Consider the following 21,451-nt stretch of genomic DNA (forward strand, 5'->3'; position numbering starts at 1 on the left):
GTTGAAGAACTTTTTCCAAAAGTTTGAAAGTTGAACCATGAACTTGTTTATTGTCTGTAGAGATGAGATCACTTCATAAATAACTTCAAATCTGACATAAAACCATGCATCGATGAACATGAAGCCTAGCTGACCGTACACTTTAAAGTCAGCTAAATAAACCGAGCCAATAAGTGAACATCATAAAAATGACCAAATAAGAGCTCTCGTAAGACCAAGGGGGAAAAAATTCAACTTTCTTTTCCTCGACTTGTATATCAATCAGAAAGCTGGTGAAGGTAAAAGACAGTTGGAGGGAATATTTTCTATTATACTAAATCACTCTTACATGAAGGACCGTTTCTTCAGATTAAGTAGAATTCACATTATAATACGAATAACTCAACAACATGAACATAGTGTCATTTCATCCGTCTGTGCAAATCTGGCAGCAGAGGAACATTCGCACAGACAGGAAAATAGTGCAATTTAAAAAAAATAAAAATCTGGCCCCATTACTCGCGAAAATGCCAACACTGATAATTATGGGATGGATGTAAACAGATGTTTGGGATGGGACTGAACACTAACAGTGGAATATCTATGGTTTCCGCTTTGAACGGGATCACCTTCATTATATTTATGAAAAGACAGGAAGTGAGGTGAAATATTCGGGTCTCGGTGATGCGTCGTTTTGCTTACTGATGAGGTGCATGAGGTCAAAGGTCACAGTAGCGTTGACATCCTTCTTCACAGCTTGAAAAGCGTAAAAATAAAAAAAAAATAAAAAAAGTTTGATGTCAATAACGGTCATTAAATACCCTAAAGGACACAATTCCACAAATCCTTGCCCCAGCTGACTCCGCCCACTCAGTCGAACCTATGTATTATAATTTGGACTATGCAAATAAGTCCTCTAACAACGCACATGGACATTTGGCTCTGTTTGTGAGCAATCTCACCATTTCAGAGGATCCAGATAAATTGATCATTTAAATTGTAGACCTTGCTCAATGAATCAAATCCATCGATAAGCAAATATATAAATATTAACTATGACACAGTTTAACTTTCATTTGAATTCTTCATCTCTACTATGTATGCCTTGTTTGTTGCCTTTTATGGAAAAGGGGTGGAGCCAAAGTCTGGAATGAAAAAAATAAATAAAAATAATAACAGCCAGATCTGAGGCGTCTTATGTTATTAGAATTATTCCAGATGTAGGAACACTTTTTGTAGAAATCATTATAAACTGCATCTTTAAAAGGTCACTATGTCTTGTAAAAATAAGTCTAAGCATTGAAGGACATCTGTGTGTCTTTATTAGGTTGACTAAATAGTGGGAAATTTCTGACAGACCCTCAGATGAGAGGCGAAACATCTTCATGATTATAAAGTTCACTTGCCATGACCAAGTACAAGTACATTAAAAAAATAAACTGGATTACTGACAATTTTTAGTTACACCGCATTACATTACGTTTTGTTTATAATCCCAGATTATGCCTCAGGCAGTGTGGCGTACCTCGTGCTGCCGTTTGTTGAGGAAGCGATCCCAGAGTTGCAACAGCTGTGCTCCAGCCTGAGGCTCCAGCTCCTACACGTCATACGAACACAAAAACAAAAGTTTTAACATGCTTCAAATATACAACCCCAATTCCGAAAAAGTTGGGACAGTCGACTGTTTATCGCTGTGTAACGTCACCTTTTCTTTTAATAATAAGCCATGGGCACTGACACGCCCCATACCATGACGGACGCTGGCTTTTGGACCTGACGCCGATAACAGCTTGGATGGTCCTTTTCCTCTTTGGCCTGGAGGACACGACGGCTGTTTTGTCCAAAAACTATTTGAAATCTCGACTCGTCGGACCACAAAACACGATTCCACTGTGCTACCGTCCACCTCAGATGAGACTGAGCCCAGAGAAGTGGGCGGTGCTTCTGGACAGTGTTGATGCACGGCTTCTGCTTTGCATCATAAAGCCTTAACTTGCATCTGTGGATGCAGCGGCGAATGGTGTCGAGCGACATAGGTTTAGCAAAGTATTCCTGAGCCCATGTCAGGATCTCCGTTACAGACTCATGACAGTTTTAAAGACAGTGACGTCTGAGGGATCGGAGATCACGCGCATTCAGAAGCGGTTTTCGGCCTCGCTCTTTACGCACCGAGATTTGACCGGATTCCTCGAATGTTTTAATTACATTGTGCGCTGTAGAAGGTGAAACGCCCAAAATCCTACTGATTTTGTCTTTGGGGAATGTTGTTCCCAAAGTGTTGGATTATTCTCTGATGCACCTGTTGGCAGATCGGCGAGCCTCGACCCAGCCTCGCTCTTGAAGGACTTTCTACATAAAGCACTATACACTCTTATCCACCGAGTATTCAGACATTATTAGAGAATTCAGACAGCATAATAAGTATTTCAACACGGCTCTGGTCTTAACAAGCCAATCAATCCCCCCCCCCCCCGTTTCCTATACGGGTCAAGGGTTCGCCTGTGTCTGCTACACCTACACCATTTCAAAAGCTCCTACAAATATAGAAAAGCTCTGAATTCAGTGGCCTTTCAGAGAGAACATAAAGAGTTTGACGCTATATGATGATGTCATCACTGCGATTCAATAGTGTTTCCAGTGCACATCTCATGCAGTGTATGATTGCACATGGCTCTTAAACACTCATGAGTCTCAGGAATACAATATGTAAAGCCACAAGGTCACCGCAGAAGAAGGATTATGCATTACGTGCAAAAAAAACATTTTATAAATGCTGTTTACAGAGCATGTAGTAGCATAGAGGATCTTTTTTAATTATTTTTTTAAACCATTGCTTCTTCTTTGACCATTGCCATGTTTAATTTATTTTTTTTTAAAAACAGAAATCTACAAATCCTGACTCGTTGTTCGTGTTTCTCTTAACAAAGACCAGAAATATAACTCTTTAGATGTGAACATTTCATAATGCAAAGCAAAGAAACTGAAACCGGTCCCGATCACGACCCACCTGTCCGTCCCGGCTGATCTGCACTTTCTTGTTGTCGTTCCAGGGGTTGAGGAGTTGGTGAGTGACTTGGAAAGGGAGACTCTCTTTACGGATCCATTCCACGCTGAAGACTCCTCCCAGACCGGTAGCACCCCACTCCTTACAGCGCTTGGACCCGATCTCCGAACTCATCCGAGCATAACCCTGTGCGACAGTGTGCCGATTTTACAAGGTGAAAATAAGGGACACTGGATTTCGACATTATTTTAAGTGAAGGTTTATCGAGGTTCTACGGAGTCTCGCGGCGCACCTGGAAGTGTCCGGAGCCTTGCACGGAGAAGATAAGGAAGATGGCGCCGGTCTCCTGGAAGGCTCGGTTCAGTTTGTGCTCGTTGTTTGGCGTAGTGGACCAGATGCCCCTCTGCTGGGAGAGCTCGATGTTCCTCAGGTTGCTGCTCTTCATGATGAAGTAACGCACTGACGGTCTGGGTCTCAGCGATGGCGACTTGGAAACCTGGAGTAGATTAAATATTATATATAGAAGATTAAAAATAAAGAAAGGAACATACTATAGAGTCAAAGCTACGGTCAATAAAATCTATAGATGTATCAAGGTGAAGAGTATTCTAAACTGGTTTAAAAAAATTTTTTAAAAATTTTTTAAATGGTACTTTTCATAAATTGCAGCTGATTTGCAATGTTTTAGTAGAAGGTGCTGTGACTCAGTTTTGTGTACTGTTATCATCAATATATACTGTTATTCGGTGTCATTATTCAATGTTATGATGCCCATGATGGGGTTTTACTCACCCCAGGTAAAGGTGACATAAGAACGGCCGGTCCTTTTGTTGAGGAAGTGGACGAGGGACTCGTCCTGGGACCGGTTAAGCTGGGGCTGTCTGACTTTACCGGGAGATGATCATCAACTGAACGTTTGGAAAAAACGACACCTTTATCTCTTTGGCTCTTAAACTGAGAGACAGCGGATGGCACTTTTGGAGACCTGGGAAATAAAACGTAAATACAGTCATGAAAAATCCTAGAGTAGTAGTTTTGTGAAGAAAGAAAAAAAAAACTAAATCCACACAATATTCATCTCAGCGTGAGCGTTTTGTCTTTCTAGAAGTCTCACCTGTCTGGCGTGGGAGCCTCGTAGCTCTGTTCCGTGACACACCTCTGTCCACTCCTCCAGCTGTTTGACTGATGCTGATGCTCATCTGGAGTTAAGGGTTTTGGTCTCTGGCCGATACCCGTGGGCTGCTGCAGGCCGGTCACATGCTCTTCGGAGCTCAGCACAGACACCACGGCCCGGATCGTCGCCTCGTCCAGCTCGGACCAGGGCTTAGAGGGGCAACGGATCCTCCTCAAGAACAGGCTATGCCAACGCTGCCTCAGCTGGAACACCATGGACGCCATCTGCAGAAACGAGAGAGCAGGAGATCGAAATACACCAAAGTGCAAAAATATCTAACGCTGAACAATTTTATTTTAAAACCATGAGTTTGTCCCAGAAGCCGCGTCAGAAACATTACAGAAAAAAACAAACAAACAAACAAACAAAAAAAAAAAAACACATTCTGCACAATAGAGTGTATAGAAGGTTTGGTAGAATAAATACTACTAAGAACTCTTAAACAGTTAACACTTAAATAACAAAGTGGCGGCGCAATAAATAATATAGAGGAAAGTAATCAAAAAATAATAGAGGAAAAAAATTGGGGAAGGGCGGAGGAAAGGAACGAAAACTATCTACACGTTCTACATTCTCTGCCCAATTACCTCTTGATCCAATTTGAAGTTAAGCCACTCGTCGATCTTCACCTGAGCCAGCTGATCTGTGGAGCGAGCCTCACTGTCGCTGTCACTGCTCTCACACAGAGCATCGTCTACTACTGCGAATATACACAAAAACACGATGTTTGGAACTGTACATCTCAACACTTACAGCTATTTAACAGCAGCCAAAACCAGGCTAACCTAAATAACCAAAACAATAAATATAGACTTACAGGAGAGAGTTATCATAGCTTGTAGACAACAAGAAATATATATATATATTTATTTCATATATATATAGCTACTTCCTTAACAGAATGTTCAGAGAAATGTACCAAAATGTCCTATTTACCCCAAATATAGCCGTTTAACCGAAGCACGTTTAGACTCGTAGCTCTAAGAGCGAGAACGTCGGACATGTCGGGGATATGCCGGCTGATTGAGAAGTGGAAAATTCGGCTAGTTCAACCAAAACGGGTATACATTATATAAACTGCTTGATCGTTTTGGTGATCGTGGGTTACCTCGGGGTGTGGAAGGTTCCTGAAGCGCCGTGCTGGGCAGTTTGGCAACCCCTCCAAACACAGCCACGGTGAGCGGAGTGACCGCAGTGCAGCAGCGCACGCTGGCTATCCGGTGAGCTCGTGTCATCTCGTCATAGATCAACCAGTCTGTAGGCAGAGCCTGAACTGCTGCTGCTTGGCTGTTAGCTGGAGGGATCTGAAGCCAGGAAATTTGATATACTAATTCATTATGTACATACATCCAACTTCTAAGAAAAACAGCATTTAAAAATAAATGAATGAATGAATGAATGAATGAATGAATAAATAAATAAGTGGGTGGTTCTGCTTTGGCTGATGTGAAACTGACCTTCTTGTATTGGGGTTGGCTCAGGATGGACGTAGGGTGGAAGCGAACCTTCTTCTCTTTGGCGCCTCGGAGCGTTTGGTTGTCGCGGTCTACGCAGATCAGCTTTGGGTACATTCCTGCAACGAGCGCCGCCTTCACCACCGCCCAGTTCTCGGAGTTCTGATTGACGTCACGGATGTCGCTGCAACCCCGAGCGCGAACAAAACCTGAACGCCAGATTGTGTGTGTTGAGCTATACTGAAATAACAGTGGTGCTCTGTAACAGGTCGTATCATTTTAATACTGTATGAAACGACAAGACAAGTCGTTTCAGTCCCGGTCTACAATATACAAGAATTTTTTTTTTCTCCAGAATTCAGAGCTGGAACCATGCATTGTTTGGATCCTGGAGCGTTGCTGGTGTACCTATGGCACGGAGCTGGCCCAGCAACTGGGTGCGCATCTTGATGATGATTTCCATGGTGGCCTGTGACAGGAAGTTCTTCTCACAGAAAGACCTCTCCCAGCCGTCACTGCGGGCCTTCTGCCATGCCTGAGATACGGAACACGCATCGTACATCAGAAACGTTAACAGTGGATAAAATGGCCTCCTCGATTTATACAGATTCCAAAGTTTCCTAGAGATGGATTAGGCTTAATCTTGGTCTAGATTGCAAGACCGGTGTAAACTCATCACTGAAAAAGATAAGCGTTAAGATAGGTATTATAAAAATCAGCCTTTTGCATGTTAATAACTCTTGCGCTTGTAATACACGAACAAGCCATTTTTAACAACCAACAGTAGATTGTCCCAATATTCCTTTTTTTTTTTTTTTTTAAGTGCTAAAGCATTTTTCTAAAAGCATTTGATTTCATTTCATTGCTTTTTTTCCCTCCAAAAAGGAAACATGCAATAATCTGTCAATTAATCCAAAATAACAAAACCCAAAACATATAAAGCCAAGACCACAAAAAAAAAAAAATATCACAGTGTTTTGTATTACATGATCAGTACATGTTTAGATTTGTCTGGTGAACTGTCAGGCAGCGAGTGTGGCTACCTGAAAAGCCCGGAGCAAGGCCATGTGATCGCTGAAGGTGTTCGCAGAGAAGCATCTCCTGCACAGCATGGCGGCTCGTTTTTGTGAAGCCTGAGCCGGTAGTACAAACGGTTCCCTGTAGGACAGCATGCAGGCGATGGTGAGGATCGGGTCCAGGCACTTGAGCACTACTGCACATAGCACCATCTTGCCCAGGTGTGGCTCCACGGGCAGGTCGGCCAGATGGTAGCCCAGCTCGGTCAGGTCCTCCCAAGGGTCCATGGCATCTATGGTCTTGGTATAAACACATAGAATTTGAAAGAAATGTTTTAGGTCATCCCTTTTTTATACAAGTATATTGAAAATTTTAATTTAGAGCATTCAGAGCTGACGTAACACCAAGGGGAGAAAAAAAAAATAGAAGACAGGACTGAATAAACTTTTTTTCCAAACAACAACAATGCAATTTTGGGAATGCTTAATTTCTGGAGATACTTATGATGTGTTTTGTGATGAATGAAGTAAGGTTCTTTAATTAAATCCAAGAATAAGCATTGTAAAATTCCCTAATGAAACACAGACAGACAGACAGACATTCTAGAAATTTGGCTCTGGTAGTATTCTGTTTCACTTTAACAGCCTGACATTTTAGTGAAAGGTGTGAATGTTTGTGATTAACACCTTGAGCATCTGTACAGCGTTCTTCACAGTGAGCAGGTGTGGTGGCTCCGGGGCTTTGGAAAGGAACTCTGCGATGGAGCAGGTAATGGGTGCCAAAATTTTAGTGTGAAGACAGAGTTCCTAAAACACAAAGAGAGAGCGAGAGAGAGAGAAAGATCAAAAACTATTACTTTCTCACTTCTGAATCGCTCAGTATGGATTGAACTGCTGGAGATATGCAGAGTGCACATGCATGAGAATATACCTGCAGAGGCATACGCAGCAGCTGAGGAACCTGAAACTCCAGCATGTTATTGAAGCGCAGCCGGCTGAACAGATGGAAACAGATTCCCGGCCTGCACCGTCCAGCTCTTGGGGAGAAAAAAAGAGGGGGGGGGTGTATTGGTATTCCAAGTGTTTGTTGTGGGATCTCAGGCATTTTTAAGGGGTTAGGATCAGTTTGGGCCAGAATTGAGTTCTAGGTCCGGTAGTCACAGGCTGTTATGTGTCTAGCATGATTAGCATTCCTGATAGTAATAGTGTTAAAATGTCACAGCACTGTTGAATACATAAACATAAAGAGAGTTATGCACCTTCCTTTACGCTGTAGTGCGCTTGCTTTCGATATCCACACCATCTTGAGCATGGTCACATGATTCAGGGCATCGAAAGCTTTCTGTCACACAAAAAAAAAAAACACACCACCCAAAAAAAATGATAATAAAGAAATGAATGTATCCGAGATGTAACACAGCAAGTTGTCTTGGATTTAAACAGAATTTTCTAAAATTACCTCTTTAACCTTGCCAGAGTCGATTACAAAGACAACATCGTTGACGGTGATGCTCGTTTCAGCAATGTTGGTCGAGAGAATCTTATGGGGGGGGGAAGAAGGGATATAACCACGATAATAAGCCGTAAGGAAAATTAACACGGTGAAGCGTGCTACATGTAAAAAAAAAGAAAAGTGCACTCACAATTTTGCGAACCCCGCCCGGAGCTGGTTTCAGAACTTTCCTCTGATCCGAGGTCTGCATGTTGGAGTGCAGCATGAACACCTGGTACCTGAAGGACGATAACAAAACATTACAAGTAAATTATGCACGAATAAACATTCTGCAGATTTCGGATGAAGTGACGCATGAAACTTCACACGCCTATGCTGATGATCTGCAAATCTTTTATCGTCGAAAAGAATGCGGTCTCGCAGTCCAACTATCTCATCGTATCCTGGCAGAAATATCAAGACTGCACCTAGGGACAGAGAAGAGAAGAGAAACGAAAACACACACATCAGACTGATCAAAAATGTTCTTTATGGCATAGTTCCCAATAACACACCAGGGTACTGAAGACATTTCCTGACCTGCAATGTCCAGCTTGAGAACAATAAAAGAACAGATATAAACCATAAAAGTGCATTTCTCAGGCTCCTCCAGGTAGTTGGTGTGGTATCTTCGTTAGTTTTGTTGTGTTGTAACCAAACCCAAACTCATCTCGCGTTGCTAGATAACACACGGTTAATTACATAGCCACACAATGCTGCTTTTGCTTCTCTTAAACCCACAAATCGACAATTAGGATAATTTGATTTTGGGCTACATGTCTTCATATCCCATCGGGAGACAATTCTTCATCCTATCCTTACCCTCACCTTCATCAGAGCTCTGACAGATGTTGAAGAGCAGGTGCATGATGAGGTCCAGGTCCACCTTCTCATCATCAAAGCTGTGGTGGTAAGCCTTGAGCAGCTCCTTGTCCTGAGCGCTGAGCTCTCCGCTGGCTGACTGCACCAGGGACGACTCGTCCAGCTGACCTGCCTCCACAGACGAGCTGCACAGACGTACAAAACCATATCCAGAACAGACACCAGAACTTTAATCTAATACTCAGGATAGTCCGTGCATGTATAGCGTTATCTTTTGGGGGTTTTTTTTCTTCTTCAATATCTGTGTATATGTGAGAGAAAAGAGTGCTGGAGCCTGATAGAAGGAAGACAGCATTATGTCTAGTTTGCAAGCATAACTCTGCCAAATGAATATACGAGAGTTACAAAACAAAAAACTAAAAAACAAAAAGAAAGAAGTTCAAATTTAATTGCGTTCTTCGTTTTTGCCGAGTTTACTGGCAAATAATTAGATGAACGGTGACACGTACTTATCGGATCATTTGTTGAAGTACTCACATGTGTGACTCTAGCAGATCTACTGCTTCGGTCTGGTTGAAGTGTTTGGCCCAGTCAAGAGCGGTCCTGGGGAAAAAAAAGAAGAAAAAGAAAGAAGAAGAAGAAGAAAAGGAAAAAAAAGAGAAAAGACAATAGGTTTCTCTAATATTTTCACATACAGAGTAAGAAAAACTGTCATCATTTCAGATCAGATAAAAATTGTTAGCGTTGGCAAATTGCCGCAGTATAATGGGAAAAAAACAAACATTTAAGACATGCTCTTATTTGAAAAAAAAAAACAAAAAAACAACAACAACCAAAAAAAACACAAAAAACAAAACAAAACTATCACCAACACAACACCCTGTGGTGCCTGATTATTTTCCGATAACAGAATGACACGTTATTATTGAATATATTGCTGTATATGAAAACTGTAATGCTATAGTCATATCGAAGTTCAGCTCTGTCCTCACCAGCCATTAGAAGCTTTAACATGCACGTTGGCCCCCATGCTGAGGAGCTGCTCCATCTGGCTGATGAAGCCTCTCCCTGCAGCCACCATCAGGGGCGTGGCGCTCGTTTCGCTGTGCCTGTAGTCCACTGAAACGAACACAGGAAAAAAAAAAAGAAGTGATATGTAGCTTTTAAAGCAGATAGTAGCGTGTACTGTATGTATATGCGAGCGAGTCCGTGAGCACCGTACCACTGATGTTCTCGTTGACAATCAGGTTAAAAAGCTGCACAAAGGCATCAGCATCCTGCTGCAGAAAGATGCTCGAGATGCAAGCGTCCATTTCCTTCAGCAGCCATGGTTCCAGCGAGGTCACGTCTTTCTCACTCTGGAAGCACAGGCAAAAAAAAAAAAAAAGTGACTGATCCTTGTGGCACGTTGATTTACTTGATCTCATGCACAGTCATCCCAAAAGAACTGAACTTCCTGAAGAACATTTACCATCTGGCTGAAGACACTGTCCCCTCCGCTGTCCAGCAGGTCAGCCTCCTGCGGGACGCTGGCGGACTGCCGGTTCTTCCGACACTCTGGCGGGGATACGCCCACTTTCACCTCGCACCACTCTATAAGAGACGTCTGCTGCTTTGCTTCTGCACAAAGTGCACACACACACACACACACGAGCGTAAATTAATGATAGTGTAAACGGCTTAGCAAACAAATATTAAATCAAGATCTTTGAATACATTTCCAAAAAATAAAGAGAGGCTTAAATCACCTTTTTGCATCTCTGCTTTATATTCGGCCATCTCCTTGTTTGTGTAGCCCGTGGTCCGCAAAATGTCCTCCAGAAAAAGCGCTTTGACGTCGTACGGCCGTCCTTTGACTTCAAAGAAAGATAGAACACAACTTGTCGGCATAGAATCGCGTTCCAGTGTTAGATTTTCATACACTATATGGCCAAGCAATGCTTTGTGGAAGCATCGAAAGATCCTTTAAAGGAGCTAGAGGTTTTTATTCATATGCTGACAGGAGCGGTAGGTCAGATATGATGCTCATGGGACAAAAGCAAGGCGACGATGATTAACACGGGAGCGTATTGGGCGCGGTGTTTACCGCACCTTAGTGTGAATTCAGTAACTGCTTAATCTATGTCAGGGTCCAACGTCCATCACACTATATACACACACTATAACTGACAGTGGCCAAATATTGGTCGTACAGTCTTGTAACCAATCAACAAAATGATTCATTATGATTTTGGATGCTCATTTATTTCACTCACTGTAAATAATCGGGCAAGGGCCAAAGTATCTGGTGAAAAGATCCACATCCAGGGCAGCACTAGAGAGAATGAGCTTCAGAGAAGGCATCTTCTGCAGCACGTCCCGCAGCTTGGTGAGGAGGAAATCCGTCAGGCCGTCCCGCTCATGGACCTCGTCCTAAGAAATAAGGAGGTAGGTGAACATTTGAAATAGTGAGGTTTTTATTTATTATTTTTTTTAATGAAGGTAAAGCAGTGTTTCCTTGAATGCCATGAAGTTATATATGTTAAAGTGTTAAAAAATAAAAAAGAAAAGGCAATTGATTCCATATCAAAATGATATTTTGCACAAGTGCGACTAAAAATACACTCCCTCTAACAGGAAGACAACAGTAGGAGTTATAAGTGCACTGAAAAGATATTTCATTATTATATCGTTATTAACTTCTATTTGTTATTTGAATAAACCACTCCTTTTAAATGGCACACCCATGAAATAGGAAGGAGCATGCCTGAAAGCTGTCGCTACGCTGGTGCAATCATGCACGCAAACACACAGTAGCAAAACTGCAGATGTGGTGTATACATGGTTGTAGAGGCATCCCAGTAAATAATCTAAAACGTGTGCTTACCACAATGATGTGTGTGACGCTGGAGAGGACGGCGTCTCCAGCCATGAGCGTTCTGAGCAGCACGCCACTCGTGCAAAAGGTCAGTAAGGTCCTGGGAGAAACTCTGGACAAGGGAAAAATATTTGATCGTCACTGAAACTTTATGAAGTTTATACGGTACGTCTTCCGACATGGCAGATATATCACATGCACACCACTGGGTTTATTTTTTTCAATCAGAGTTAGATTAAAGCTCAGTGAAGGGTATTTTCTATTATAAGTGAGATGGATGGATGTCCTGAATTACATGGATGGCCTGAGACAGACCGGAAGGATGGACTGTCTTGAATTAGACAGACTGGATGGAGGGAAGGATGGATAGATTAGACAGATTGGATGGATAGATTAGACAGATTGGATGGATAGATTAGACAGATTGGATGGATAGATTAGACAGATTGGATGGATAGATAGATTGGACAGATTGGATAGATAGATTAGACAGATTGAATGGATGGATGGATTAGACAGATTGGATGGGTGGATGGAATAGACAGATTGGATGGGTGGATAGATTAGACAGATTTTTATGGATGGATGGATTAGACAGATTGGATGGATGGATGGATTAGACAGATTGGGATGGATAGTTTAGACAGATTGGATGGATGGATGGACGGATGGATTAATGGATGGATTAGAGAGATTGGATCTATGAATGGATGGATTAGACAGATTGGATGGATGGATGGATGGATAAGACAGATCGGATGGATGGATGGATTAGAGAGATTGGATGGATGGATGCATGGATTAGAGAGATTGGATGGATGAATTAAATAAGAGGAAATATTTGGGTGGATATCCAGAATAAGATGGATAGATAGATGGTCTAAATGAAATGGCTGGATGGATAAAAGGTTTTAAATAAGAGGAAAGGTTGGGTGGATGAATGGACAGATAGACTAAGAGAAATGGATGGATGTACAGATGGATAAATGAAGGTTTTAAATAAGTGGAAAGGTCTGGTCATTCTACCTGCTCTCCAGGCGGATCTGGTAGCCGATGGCCTGGCCGACGCGCTCTCCTCTCTCGGCCGCCACTCTCTCCGCCACAGCGATGGCTGCCAGCCTCCTGGGCTGCGTACAGAAGATCCGGCAGGGATTTCCTTTCTGGCTGCAGTCGTCCATCAGGAACTGAGGAATCTAGGAAACGCACGCACAAGTGGATATCTCTCTAAATAACAATGACTAAATATGAATGAATTATTATTATTATTATTATTATACCTCATCCAGTATTCACACCGCTGTACATGTGCACCTCACCTGGGTGGTTTTCCCTGAACCCGTTTCACCCACGATCAGCACCACCTGGTTCTCCTCGATGGTCGCCACGATCTCCTCCTGCCGCTCGTACACAGGCAGCGTTCTCCGAAAACACTCCAGCTCAGACGGACCTCTCCTCTGAGGGACCTGAGGGATGCCATTACTCAGCCGCCCGCTCGTCCTGTTCTTGTCTCGTCCATTATCTGGGGAAATAAAATGCTTCATGTTAAAATCATAGTTACTAAACCGATACGACTTTCGATTTTTAGATTTGAGATGCTCCTGTAATACGGACATTAATCGCAATAATAATCAGAATAATTAAAGAAACAGTAGAACGATGCTGAATAAGTGTCTACCAGCAGCTTCTGGAGAAACAGCGAGCCCTCTCTCAGTGCGTTGGAGCAGATCAGCGCGCTCTTTACTAGTTATAGGGAACCTTTGCAGCAGGTTTCGGACCACGTGCTTGGAATTGTTGGTAAGGCTGAAGGTCATAATGGACTGCGCTGCCTCTGGACGGTCCTTCTTCCATATCGTGAGGAAGCGGTGTATTCCTTTACTGTAATGACACAAGTAACAACATCAACGAGTACGTTCTGTTTAGTTTTATAAAGTCAGGATTTTCAGGTAGATACACTTACCCTTTACTTTTTGAAATGTAACCCAGGGATTGTGCAAGGTGATGTATGAACGCTCTCTCTGTGCTGGTCAGTGAAGAAGGAAACTCCATCTCTATATACATAAAAGAAAAAGAAAAAGAAAAAAGAGAAATCAATATATCAATCATCTAAAACGGATCCAAACTCAAACATTCCAGCTAAAGTCAAACTACAGGAGGAGTGAAAAGGTTCCTGATGGTGCCTTCTGTCCCAATCAGGATAAACACACCTCTCTGGTCGCTGTACTGGAATTTCTCCAGCGCAATGTTCACCGCAATTTTAACCTCTTCATCGATCCTGATGTCTTTCAGCCCTCTGGCTTTTTTTGAACCAGACTGCTTCGATGGATTCATGTTCGGTTTCTGAGAGGTGGCGTTCGACCGAGACATGGCACCTTGTAAAGAGAAAAACAGAAAAATGGATTTAAAGTGGCTCTAATGATAGACTAGAGATAAACGAATACATAAACAGAGGGACAAATAGATAAATAGTTAGACAGGCCGATCAAGATATAGACAGACAGATAGTAGTGGCTGACTGATTGATAAGACTATGCCAATTAATCGGCACAGCTGAAACGATTACTGGAACGGTCGGTTATCGGCCACACCCGACGGTTTTTCTCGGTTGCGTCCATTGCAGGAGCGGCTGAGAAGGGTCCGCTGTCATATACGGTACGAGAGCGGTCTCTAATATTTTACTGAGAGTGTTATGTTTTCATTCAGTATCAATTTTAAAAACTCGGTTGATTAATCGTTTATCGGTAGGTACTGCCCAACTTTACAAGTTATTAGTATCTGTTAAATCCTCTATTGGTCGACCTCTAATTAATTAGTTAATTAATAGATAGGCAGGCAGATAAACAGACAAAGAGATAGACAGGCAGATAAAGAGATAAACATACAGGCAGAGAGAGGGGGGGGGCAAACAGACAGACAGATAGACAGAGAGATAAACAGACAGACTGAAAGAGATATATAGATAGATAGGCAGGCAGATAAACAGACAGACAGACAGAAAATAGATAGATAGATAGATAGATAGATAGATAGATAGATAGATAGGCAGGCAGATAAACAGGCAGACTGACAAAAAGATAGGTAGATAGACAGACAGAAGATAGATAGATAGATAGGCAGGCAGATAAACAGACAAAGAGACAGACAGGCAGATAAAGAGATAACCAGACAGGCCAAGAGAGAGAGAGAGAGAGATGGAGAGAGAGAGAGAGAGAGAGAGAGGCAAACAGACAGACAGAAGTTAGAGAGGGAGACAGATAGATAGATAGATAGATAGATAGATAGATAGATAGATAAACAGACAGACAGGCAGAGAGAGAGGCAAACAGACTGACAGATAGATAAACAGACAGACTGAAAGAGATAGATAGACAGACAGACAGACGTTAGAGAGGGAGATAGATAGATAGATAGATAGATAGATAGATAGATAGATAGATAGATAGGCAGGCAGATAAATAGACAGACTGACAAAGAGATAGATGGACAGACAGAAGTTAGAGAGGGAGAGAGGGAGATGGATAGATGGATAGATAGATAGATAGGGGGACAGACAGACAGACAGATCCAGTCCTGGGCGGGAGGGGGCTCATTCAATTCATCTGTTTACTTCAGAAATCATTAACACAGATTATCTCTCCAGTTTCACAAGCCTCACACTTTCAACCAAGAAACGAAACCGAAGCCTTTTCACTGCCCGTCATACTCACATTAATATAACTCATACTAACACTAATATAACTCATACTAACACTAATTAATTCAGTTCTCTTTATACACAGTTCCCTGAGCCTAGCCAGCTACATTAACTAACATAACATAATTTAGAATTTTTATTTATTTTTTATTTATTATTATTTTTTTAAAATGACGATACAATTTTGTACCACCTGTGTTGGAAAATATAAATGTATGTCTCCATTAGCTAGTTCTACTGACAAATTAGCTAAACTGATGACAGCTCATAGCTAGCAAGAATCAACTTTGTCGCGTGTAAATAACAACAACAAAAAAGAAGCATTCATGACATATGTTATTAACACCTCTGGTACTATATATTGTTAAAAACACCTCAAACAGTTAGTATGAAATATAAAAAATCAGAGCTGAACAAATTCTTTACTTACTTTCCTTCCTGCGTTGCACTAGCAAATACACACTGAACCGGCTAGCATGAATGAAACTTAGCAGCTGCATCCCAAACGGCTTCGCGTTAGAAAGTGCACACTTGTTAGGGTGCTACAAAGGTCTTATACGCCCTATGTAGTGCGTCTATAAAGGGAATAAGAAGCTATTTGTGATTCTGCATTGTTGTTGTTTAATGGTCAACGCCTACCGGCTAAACCTGCTAGGTGTCAAATAACAAGAGAAAACTCAGGAGATTATTATTGATCGGCAATTACACAGAGTTCTCCGTTAATCTTTTTTTAATTAGTAAAAAAAAAAAAAAAAAAAAAAAAAAAAAAAAAATTTTGACATTGCAATTCACAAAAGAAATACAAAAGGAAAAGATTCTAGAGGAGAGTTTATTGGTTAAAATTAAAAGACATTATACAGCATGTCTTATCTCCATGCTTCACCAGAGAGTAATCATATTTGACTGTAATTACAGAGTAATACATTGTAACAGTTTAATAATAATTATAAATGGATTTTAAAAAAAAATTTAATTAGTTAATTGCAGTTTAAAAACAATTACTGACCAACCAAATTCAATGAGGATAAGAAGAAAGTTTGTTCTACAGTACAGTGCAAATGCTCTGTCTTGAGACAAAATAAAGGCAAATACATTTATTGTATTATATTAACAAGACATTTAACATGATGGTTTTCACGCACATTTCTTTTTTATCTATGACAAGTAATAAAAACGTTCCAAAAGCTAACAATTAAAAAGATATCAGTACAAAACTTTGCGTCTCCCTTTCTAAACGTGATTTAAATATCTAAATGATTCACCGTACATTGTTCTTAATATATCTGTTGTCTTCTTTCAGTGTACAACTATGTTTCATTTTTAACATCCTGGTATCCTTTTAGTTCTTGTTAATAGACTATATGGCCAAAAGTATACAGACACCTGACCATCACACCCATATGTGCTTGTTGAACATCCCATTTGAAAATTTATTCCCCCTTTGTTGGAATAATAATAATAAGCTCCACTCTTCTGGGAAGGCTTTCCACTAGATTTTGGAGCGTGGCTGTGATTTGGGATTTGTTTTCATTCAGCCACAAGAGCATTAGTGAGATTAAGTGAGGTTTTAGTGGGGTGCAGTTGGTGCTCCAGTTCATCCCATAGGTGTTCGGTAGGGTTGAGGTCAGGGCTCTTTGCTTGAGTTCTTCCACTCCAACCTTAACACGCCACGTCTTCACGGAGCTCGCTTTGTGCAGAGGGGCTTTGTCATGCTGGAACAGATTTGGGCCTCTTAGTTCCAGTGAACGGAAACTGTACACAGTAAAATCCTCGGTGTTGAATTAACACCCGGAGTGTTCATTTGTGTCCAGTGGACTTATATAAACACTGTAGGGTGTAAATTCAACACTCTGGGTGTTAAATCAACACTAGGGATTTTGCTGTGTAACGCTACGGCATACAAAGACATTCTATACAATCGCGTGTGGCAACAGTTTCTGGAAGAACCACATAACGGTGTGATGGTCAGGTGTCCACATACTTTTGGCCATATAGTGTATATTGTAAGCTAGTGGTACATTATCCTTTTTTCATATTCAAAACACTATGAGGGAACAAACCTTTGCACTTGACTGTACATGAATGTTAAGTCAATGCTCACACATATTACACATATTAGAGCGTTTCAATCACCATGAAGGACATTTTTCCACTCATCTTGCCCATGGAGACTGAACTGTAGCCTCTTCTGTCTTCGCCACTTGGCTCGACGATTCTTGAACCACACCTAAACGTGCATCACACTGATTATTGACAGAATCTTTAACCACACCACGGTTTTCAGAAAGAGTTCCAGACCCCAAATGACATGTTAAAATGTATTCTGTGATGTTTTTTTGACAGTTCTCACCTCGACCCTCTCCTCTCTCAGGCGAGTCCTCTCGGCGAGCTGCTCACGAGTGTGTATGTCTGGATATTGGTTCTGCACAAACAGCTCCTCCAGAGCGTCTAGCTGATCCTCGGTGAAGATGGTGCGGTGACGCCGGATCCGCTTCTGGATCTGACCGAAGCTCTCTCTCCTCTGACCTTCTCCTGTCAGGCTCGTCTCATTCAGCACTCTCTTGCTCCATGCAAGCTGACAGGCTGAAATGCAACACAAGTGCATATACATTGTAGACAGTTTTAAACACACACGAGCTGTTAAATGAAGTTAATCTAAACTTCTCGAATAGACATCATGAGCTTCGGTTGTTTCTAGTCATTCTTCCACATAGTGCATAAAGTGCATAAATAAAGTTTAGTTGCTCCCTGGGATAGGCTCCAGGTTCCCCGAGAGCTTGAAGGATAAGCGGTATAGAAGATGGATGGATGGAAGGAGTCTCTAGTATCAGTGCTTCGCAACAGTCAAACATGGGAAAGTCTTCGGAATGGAGGACGAGTTTGCGTTTTCGGATTTCTCTGTAGCATGACAAGCCGTATTTTTTGTCTTATTAACTTCGAGAGAAAGAAGGAAGAGAGGATGACGACGGCACGGCTGCTCATAGCTAATTATGCTTACTATGACGATAAGCCATAACAGGGACCAAGTTGTTTCGCAGACATTCCATCGCATTAAATGTAACAATAAATAGTTAAGAAGTATGACATGTCGTTCATGAATAAATAAAAAAACTATAATTGGCAAATTGCTCTTGTATACGAGAAATAAAAGACTTCGGAATATGCTGTTATAAGAAAATAGTCAACTTCACAGTGTTAACATTGTCCCGCTACGTATCGATCCGCATCATATCAACCCATAATTGATTATTTTCCTATAAGACCACACCAAGGGGTGTTTTAACACTATTTAACATATTTAACAGTGTTAATCTACAGTCACTTCTTTTTAAACTAACGTTAAATCTTTTATACAGCCGTCTAATAGACATCATGTCTATTAGACATATGTCTTGAGCTTAGACAAATTCTACATAAATGAAGAATTTGACCAACATATATTTCACATATGTTTCATATAACATATTAAACAGGGCTAAAATAACATTGTTCACTGTTAAAACTAACAGAATTCTCTTTGTGAACTGAAGAACATCAGACATCAAGGAAAACGGAATAATCAGCCCAAATATATATATATATATATATATATATATATATATATATATATATATAAAATAGAATATAAAATAATAGTTAACAGCATTTACCATTACTACATTTGTAAAAGTGTCATAGATATTAGTGTATGTTGTGGGTTTACATTAAAATACTACTTCTTCTTACAAGCTTTTCAGTAATTACAATGTACAAGCTTTTGAGACAACTGAAATTTTATTTGGTTGTATGCGCAAGGTTAAAACTTGAATATGATAACTTTAAAACTACTATAAGATGAGTTATCATGAGTTCATCAGAATTAAACAGCAAGTCTTACACACTGCAGGCAGGTAATCAGCCTGGAGCATCTCTCCACAATGTGAGCAGTAACAGCAGCACACGCAGACATGATGAAGGGGCTCCACGGGATTTGTAGTCGCTCCTGACTCCAGATCCGGATCATCTTTAGAAGAGTGTCGTGCGTCGGAAGCTGTGCTCGCTTTGCTCTCGTCACTTCTCTCAAACGTCCTGCTCAGGATGCTGTCAATGCTGAAGGCGAACGACTTCTTCTCCATGTGTGCTTCGTCCATCTCCATGGTCTGCTGCGCTCCTCTGCTCTGGGACTCCAAAGAAGCAGACTTTCATATAGAACTGCATCTTTTTTTTCTCTCACTCTCTCTCTCTCACTCTCTCTCTCTCTCTCTCTCTCTCTGCTCCTTGTGCTTCGTGTCAAACCCCCCATTTACTCAATAGATTAAAGAAAGGAAACAAAACATAATCCCCCTATACAGAAAGCACAAAAAAAAGTATAAAGTGGGTGAAGAAAAAAAAATCCCATTTAATCTGGGCAGTTTTGTGAAGGTGTTAGCGAGAACAGGAGATTCAGCTAATCTGGCTTTGGTCTGAAATGAAATCAGATTTCACTGTATCAAATGAGGGGTGCAGAGGCCCTGAGAAATCCTTCTTGTTGTGGTTTTAGAAGAAAGATAAATTGTCTGGCATTAGAGGCTTTGATTCGTTGAGGCTATAACGGGTGAGCACGGTGCTTCAGTAGGATAAACTCAGGTAAGTGTGTTTGTATGGGTGTATCACAAACCCTGGTGTGATTTACCTGGTCCATGGCCTAAACTGCAAGATGTTAAACATCATCTGTGGATGGGTTATGAGTGGCATAAACGAGTAGCTTGAGCACACCTTATCACGGAAACGCAGCGTCTCTCATACGGCACACCGGCTATTATACATTCCTATTCTTTTCCACAACAAATCCCTTGTAATCATACAAGTCAGAAGCTCTTATTCATCAAGGTATTAATGGATTTTCAGAATCTGCCTTAAGCTGCGCAGATAAGGGGGGGGATCAAAAACAGATAACAATAAACAGCTTCCATCCTTCGCACAAATATTCATTGCCTTTACATTGTTGGAGTTATAGTCTTCAGTATATGTGCGATCGCTATCTCAGGCTTTTGTGTCTGTCTCAGGAGAAATGTATCATGTCCGCTTATTAATGCTACTAATTTTGCCAGCCAGCGATTTTCAAGAAAATCCTCTTTCTAAGTAAACAGCTGAGACTGAGAATATCAGAATTCGATCCGGAGTCTATCCTGGGAATACTGAGCATGAGGTGGGAATACACCCTGGATGGAATGCCAGTCCATCATAAGAGCATCATACACACACTCTTTCACACTTTGGGGGCAATTTAGCATAGACAATACACGAACCTGTGTGTTATTGTGAGGTGGGAGGAAACCAGAGAACCCAGAGGACACAAAACTCTACACAGACAGTAATCCGAGCTCATGATTGAACCGGGGACCCGGAGAAGTAGCAACACTAAATGCTGCACCACCATGCAGCACTAATGGATATAATATTATGATTATAATATAGAGGATATACTATAGGGATTATACCAATGACTTCCTTTAATAAATACATTTATTTAATTTCACTAACCAGATCAATCAACCTCCACCTGTAATTACATACCTCTATACATACAGAAAGTAATGAGAGAATATTCTGGCATTTTGGTTGACCCCTGAATTCTTGATTCTGTTTGGTCTGAGGATGTTCATTAATTTTCGATAACAATTTTTTTCATGTTTGAGATGTTTTTTTTATTTTTATTTTTATTTTTTGCTATTAATCCACTTGTTCTAATACGTCATAATTTCTATAGTAACAGATCATTCATATAGGGACCTGTATGACAGACGTTCGAATATTCCAGCAGCCTCTGTTCTGTGAACTTATCTCTGTAACTACAATATTTAGGACATTCCAATTTCCAAACAAATCATCCCTGTACAAGAATATTAGTACATTTTCACAACTCAAAATTCATAAATCTTACTTCTTAATATCTGTAAGAATTGTGACTATTATTTGGTAAAAACCTCATTTCATAAAACAG

At 41.0% G+C, this 21,451-nt stretch overlaps 2 protein-coding genes across 3 annotated transcripts; both read right to left on the minus strand.

Moving 5' to 3' along the window:
- Positions 1–30: 30 nt before the first annotated feature.
- On the minus strand, positions 31–16,022 carry LOC108260226 (3'-5' RNA helicase YTHDC2). 2 transcript variants are annotated; one of them, XM_017460311.3, is made up of 31 exons: positions 15,920–16,022; positions 14,003–14,167; positions 13,756–13,846; positions 13,474–13,673; positions 13,115–13,317; positions 12,825–12,991; positions 11,808–11,910; positions 11,197–11,353; positions 10,690–10,797; positions 10,413–10,561; positions 10,164–10,299; positions 9,934–10,060; positions 9,479–9,544; positions 8,948–9,126; positions 8,451–8,547; positions 8,271–8,358; positions 8,087–8,167; positions 7,887–7,969; positions 7,559–7,664; positions 7,315–7,434; positions 6,655–6,927; positions 6,020–6,146; positions 5,615–5,820; positions 5,266–5,461; positions 4,745–4,857; positions 4,098–4,381; positions 3,776–3,968; positions 3,276–3,479; positions 2,987–3,169; positions 1,505–1,576; positions 31–735 (listed from the first exon to the last, which is right to left on the minus strand). In XM_017460311.3, exons 1-31 carry the CDS (start codon positions 15,987–15,989, stop codon positions 730–732), a joined length of 4,353 nt encoding a protein of 1,450 aa, XP_017315800.1. In that variant the 5' UTR covers positions 15,990–16,022; the 3' UTR covers positions 31–729. The 2 variants fall into 2 exon arrangements, with proteins under 2 accessions (XP_017315800.1, XP_017315799.1); XM_017460310.3 differs by having other exon boundaries at positions 8,942–9,126.
- A 1,592-nt stretch (positions 16,023–17,614) lies between these two features.
- On the minus strand, positions 17,615–19,625 carry LOC108259784 (homeobox protein goosecoid-2). The gene is made up of 3 exons (XM_017459504.1): positions 19,367–19,625; positions 17,840–18,072; positions 17,615–17,716 (listed from the first exon to the last, which is right to left on the minus strand). The coding sequence occupies exons 1-3, from the start codon at positions 19,623–19,625 to the stop codon at positions 17,615–17,617; spliced, it is 594 nt and encodes a 197-aa protein (XP_017314993.1).
- Positions 19,626–21,451: the final 1,826 nt, after the last annotated feature.

The sequence above is a fragment of the Ictalurus punctatus genome, chromosome 28 (genome assembly GCF_001660625.3).
Source record: "Ictalurus punctatus breed USDA103 chromosome 28, Coco_2.0, whole genome shotgun sequence".
Lineage (NCBI taxonomy): Eukaryota > Metazoa > Chordata > Actinopteri > Siluriformes > Ictaluridae > Ictalurus > Ictalurus punctatus.

Coding starts and splice junctions, on each gene's coding strand:
- LOC108259784 (XM_017459504.1), bottom strand. CDS start 19,625: ATGGAGATGGACGAAGCACACATGGAGAAGAAGTCGTTCGCCTTCAGC. Junction 18,073..19,366: donor TGATTACCTGCCTGCAGTGT/GTAAGACTTGCT, acceptor GTTGCATTTCAG/CCTGTCAGCTTGCATGGAGC. Junction 17,717..17,839: donor TGAGAGAGGAGAGGGTCGAG/GTGAGAACTGTC, acceptor ATGCACGTTTAG/GTGTGGTTCAAGAATCGTCG.
- LOC108260226 (XM_017460310.3), bottom strand. CDS start 15,989: ATGCAGCTGCTAAGTTTCATTCATGCTAGCCGGTTCAGTGTGTATTTG. Junction 12,992..13,114: donor GTTCAGGGAAAACCACCCAG/GTGAGGTGCACA, acceptor TGCGTTTCCTAG/ATTCCTCAGTTCCTGATGGA. Junction 3,480..3,775: donor TTATGTCACCTTTACCTGGG/GTGAGTAAAACC, acceptor AATCTACTCCAG/GTTTCCAAGTCGCCATCGCT.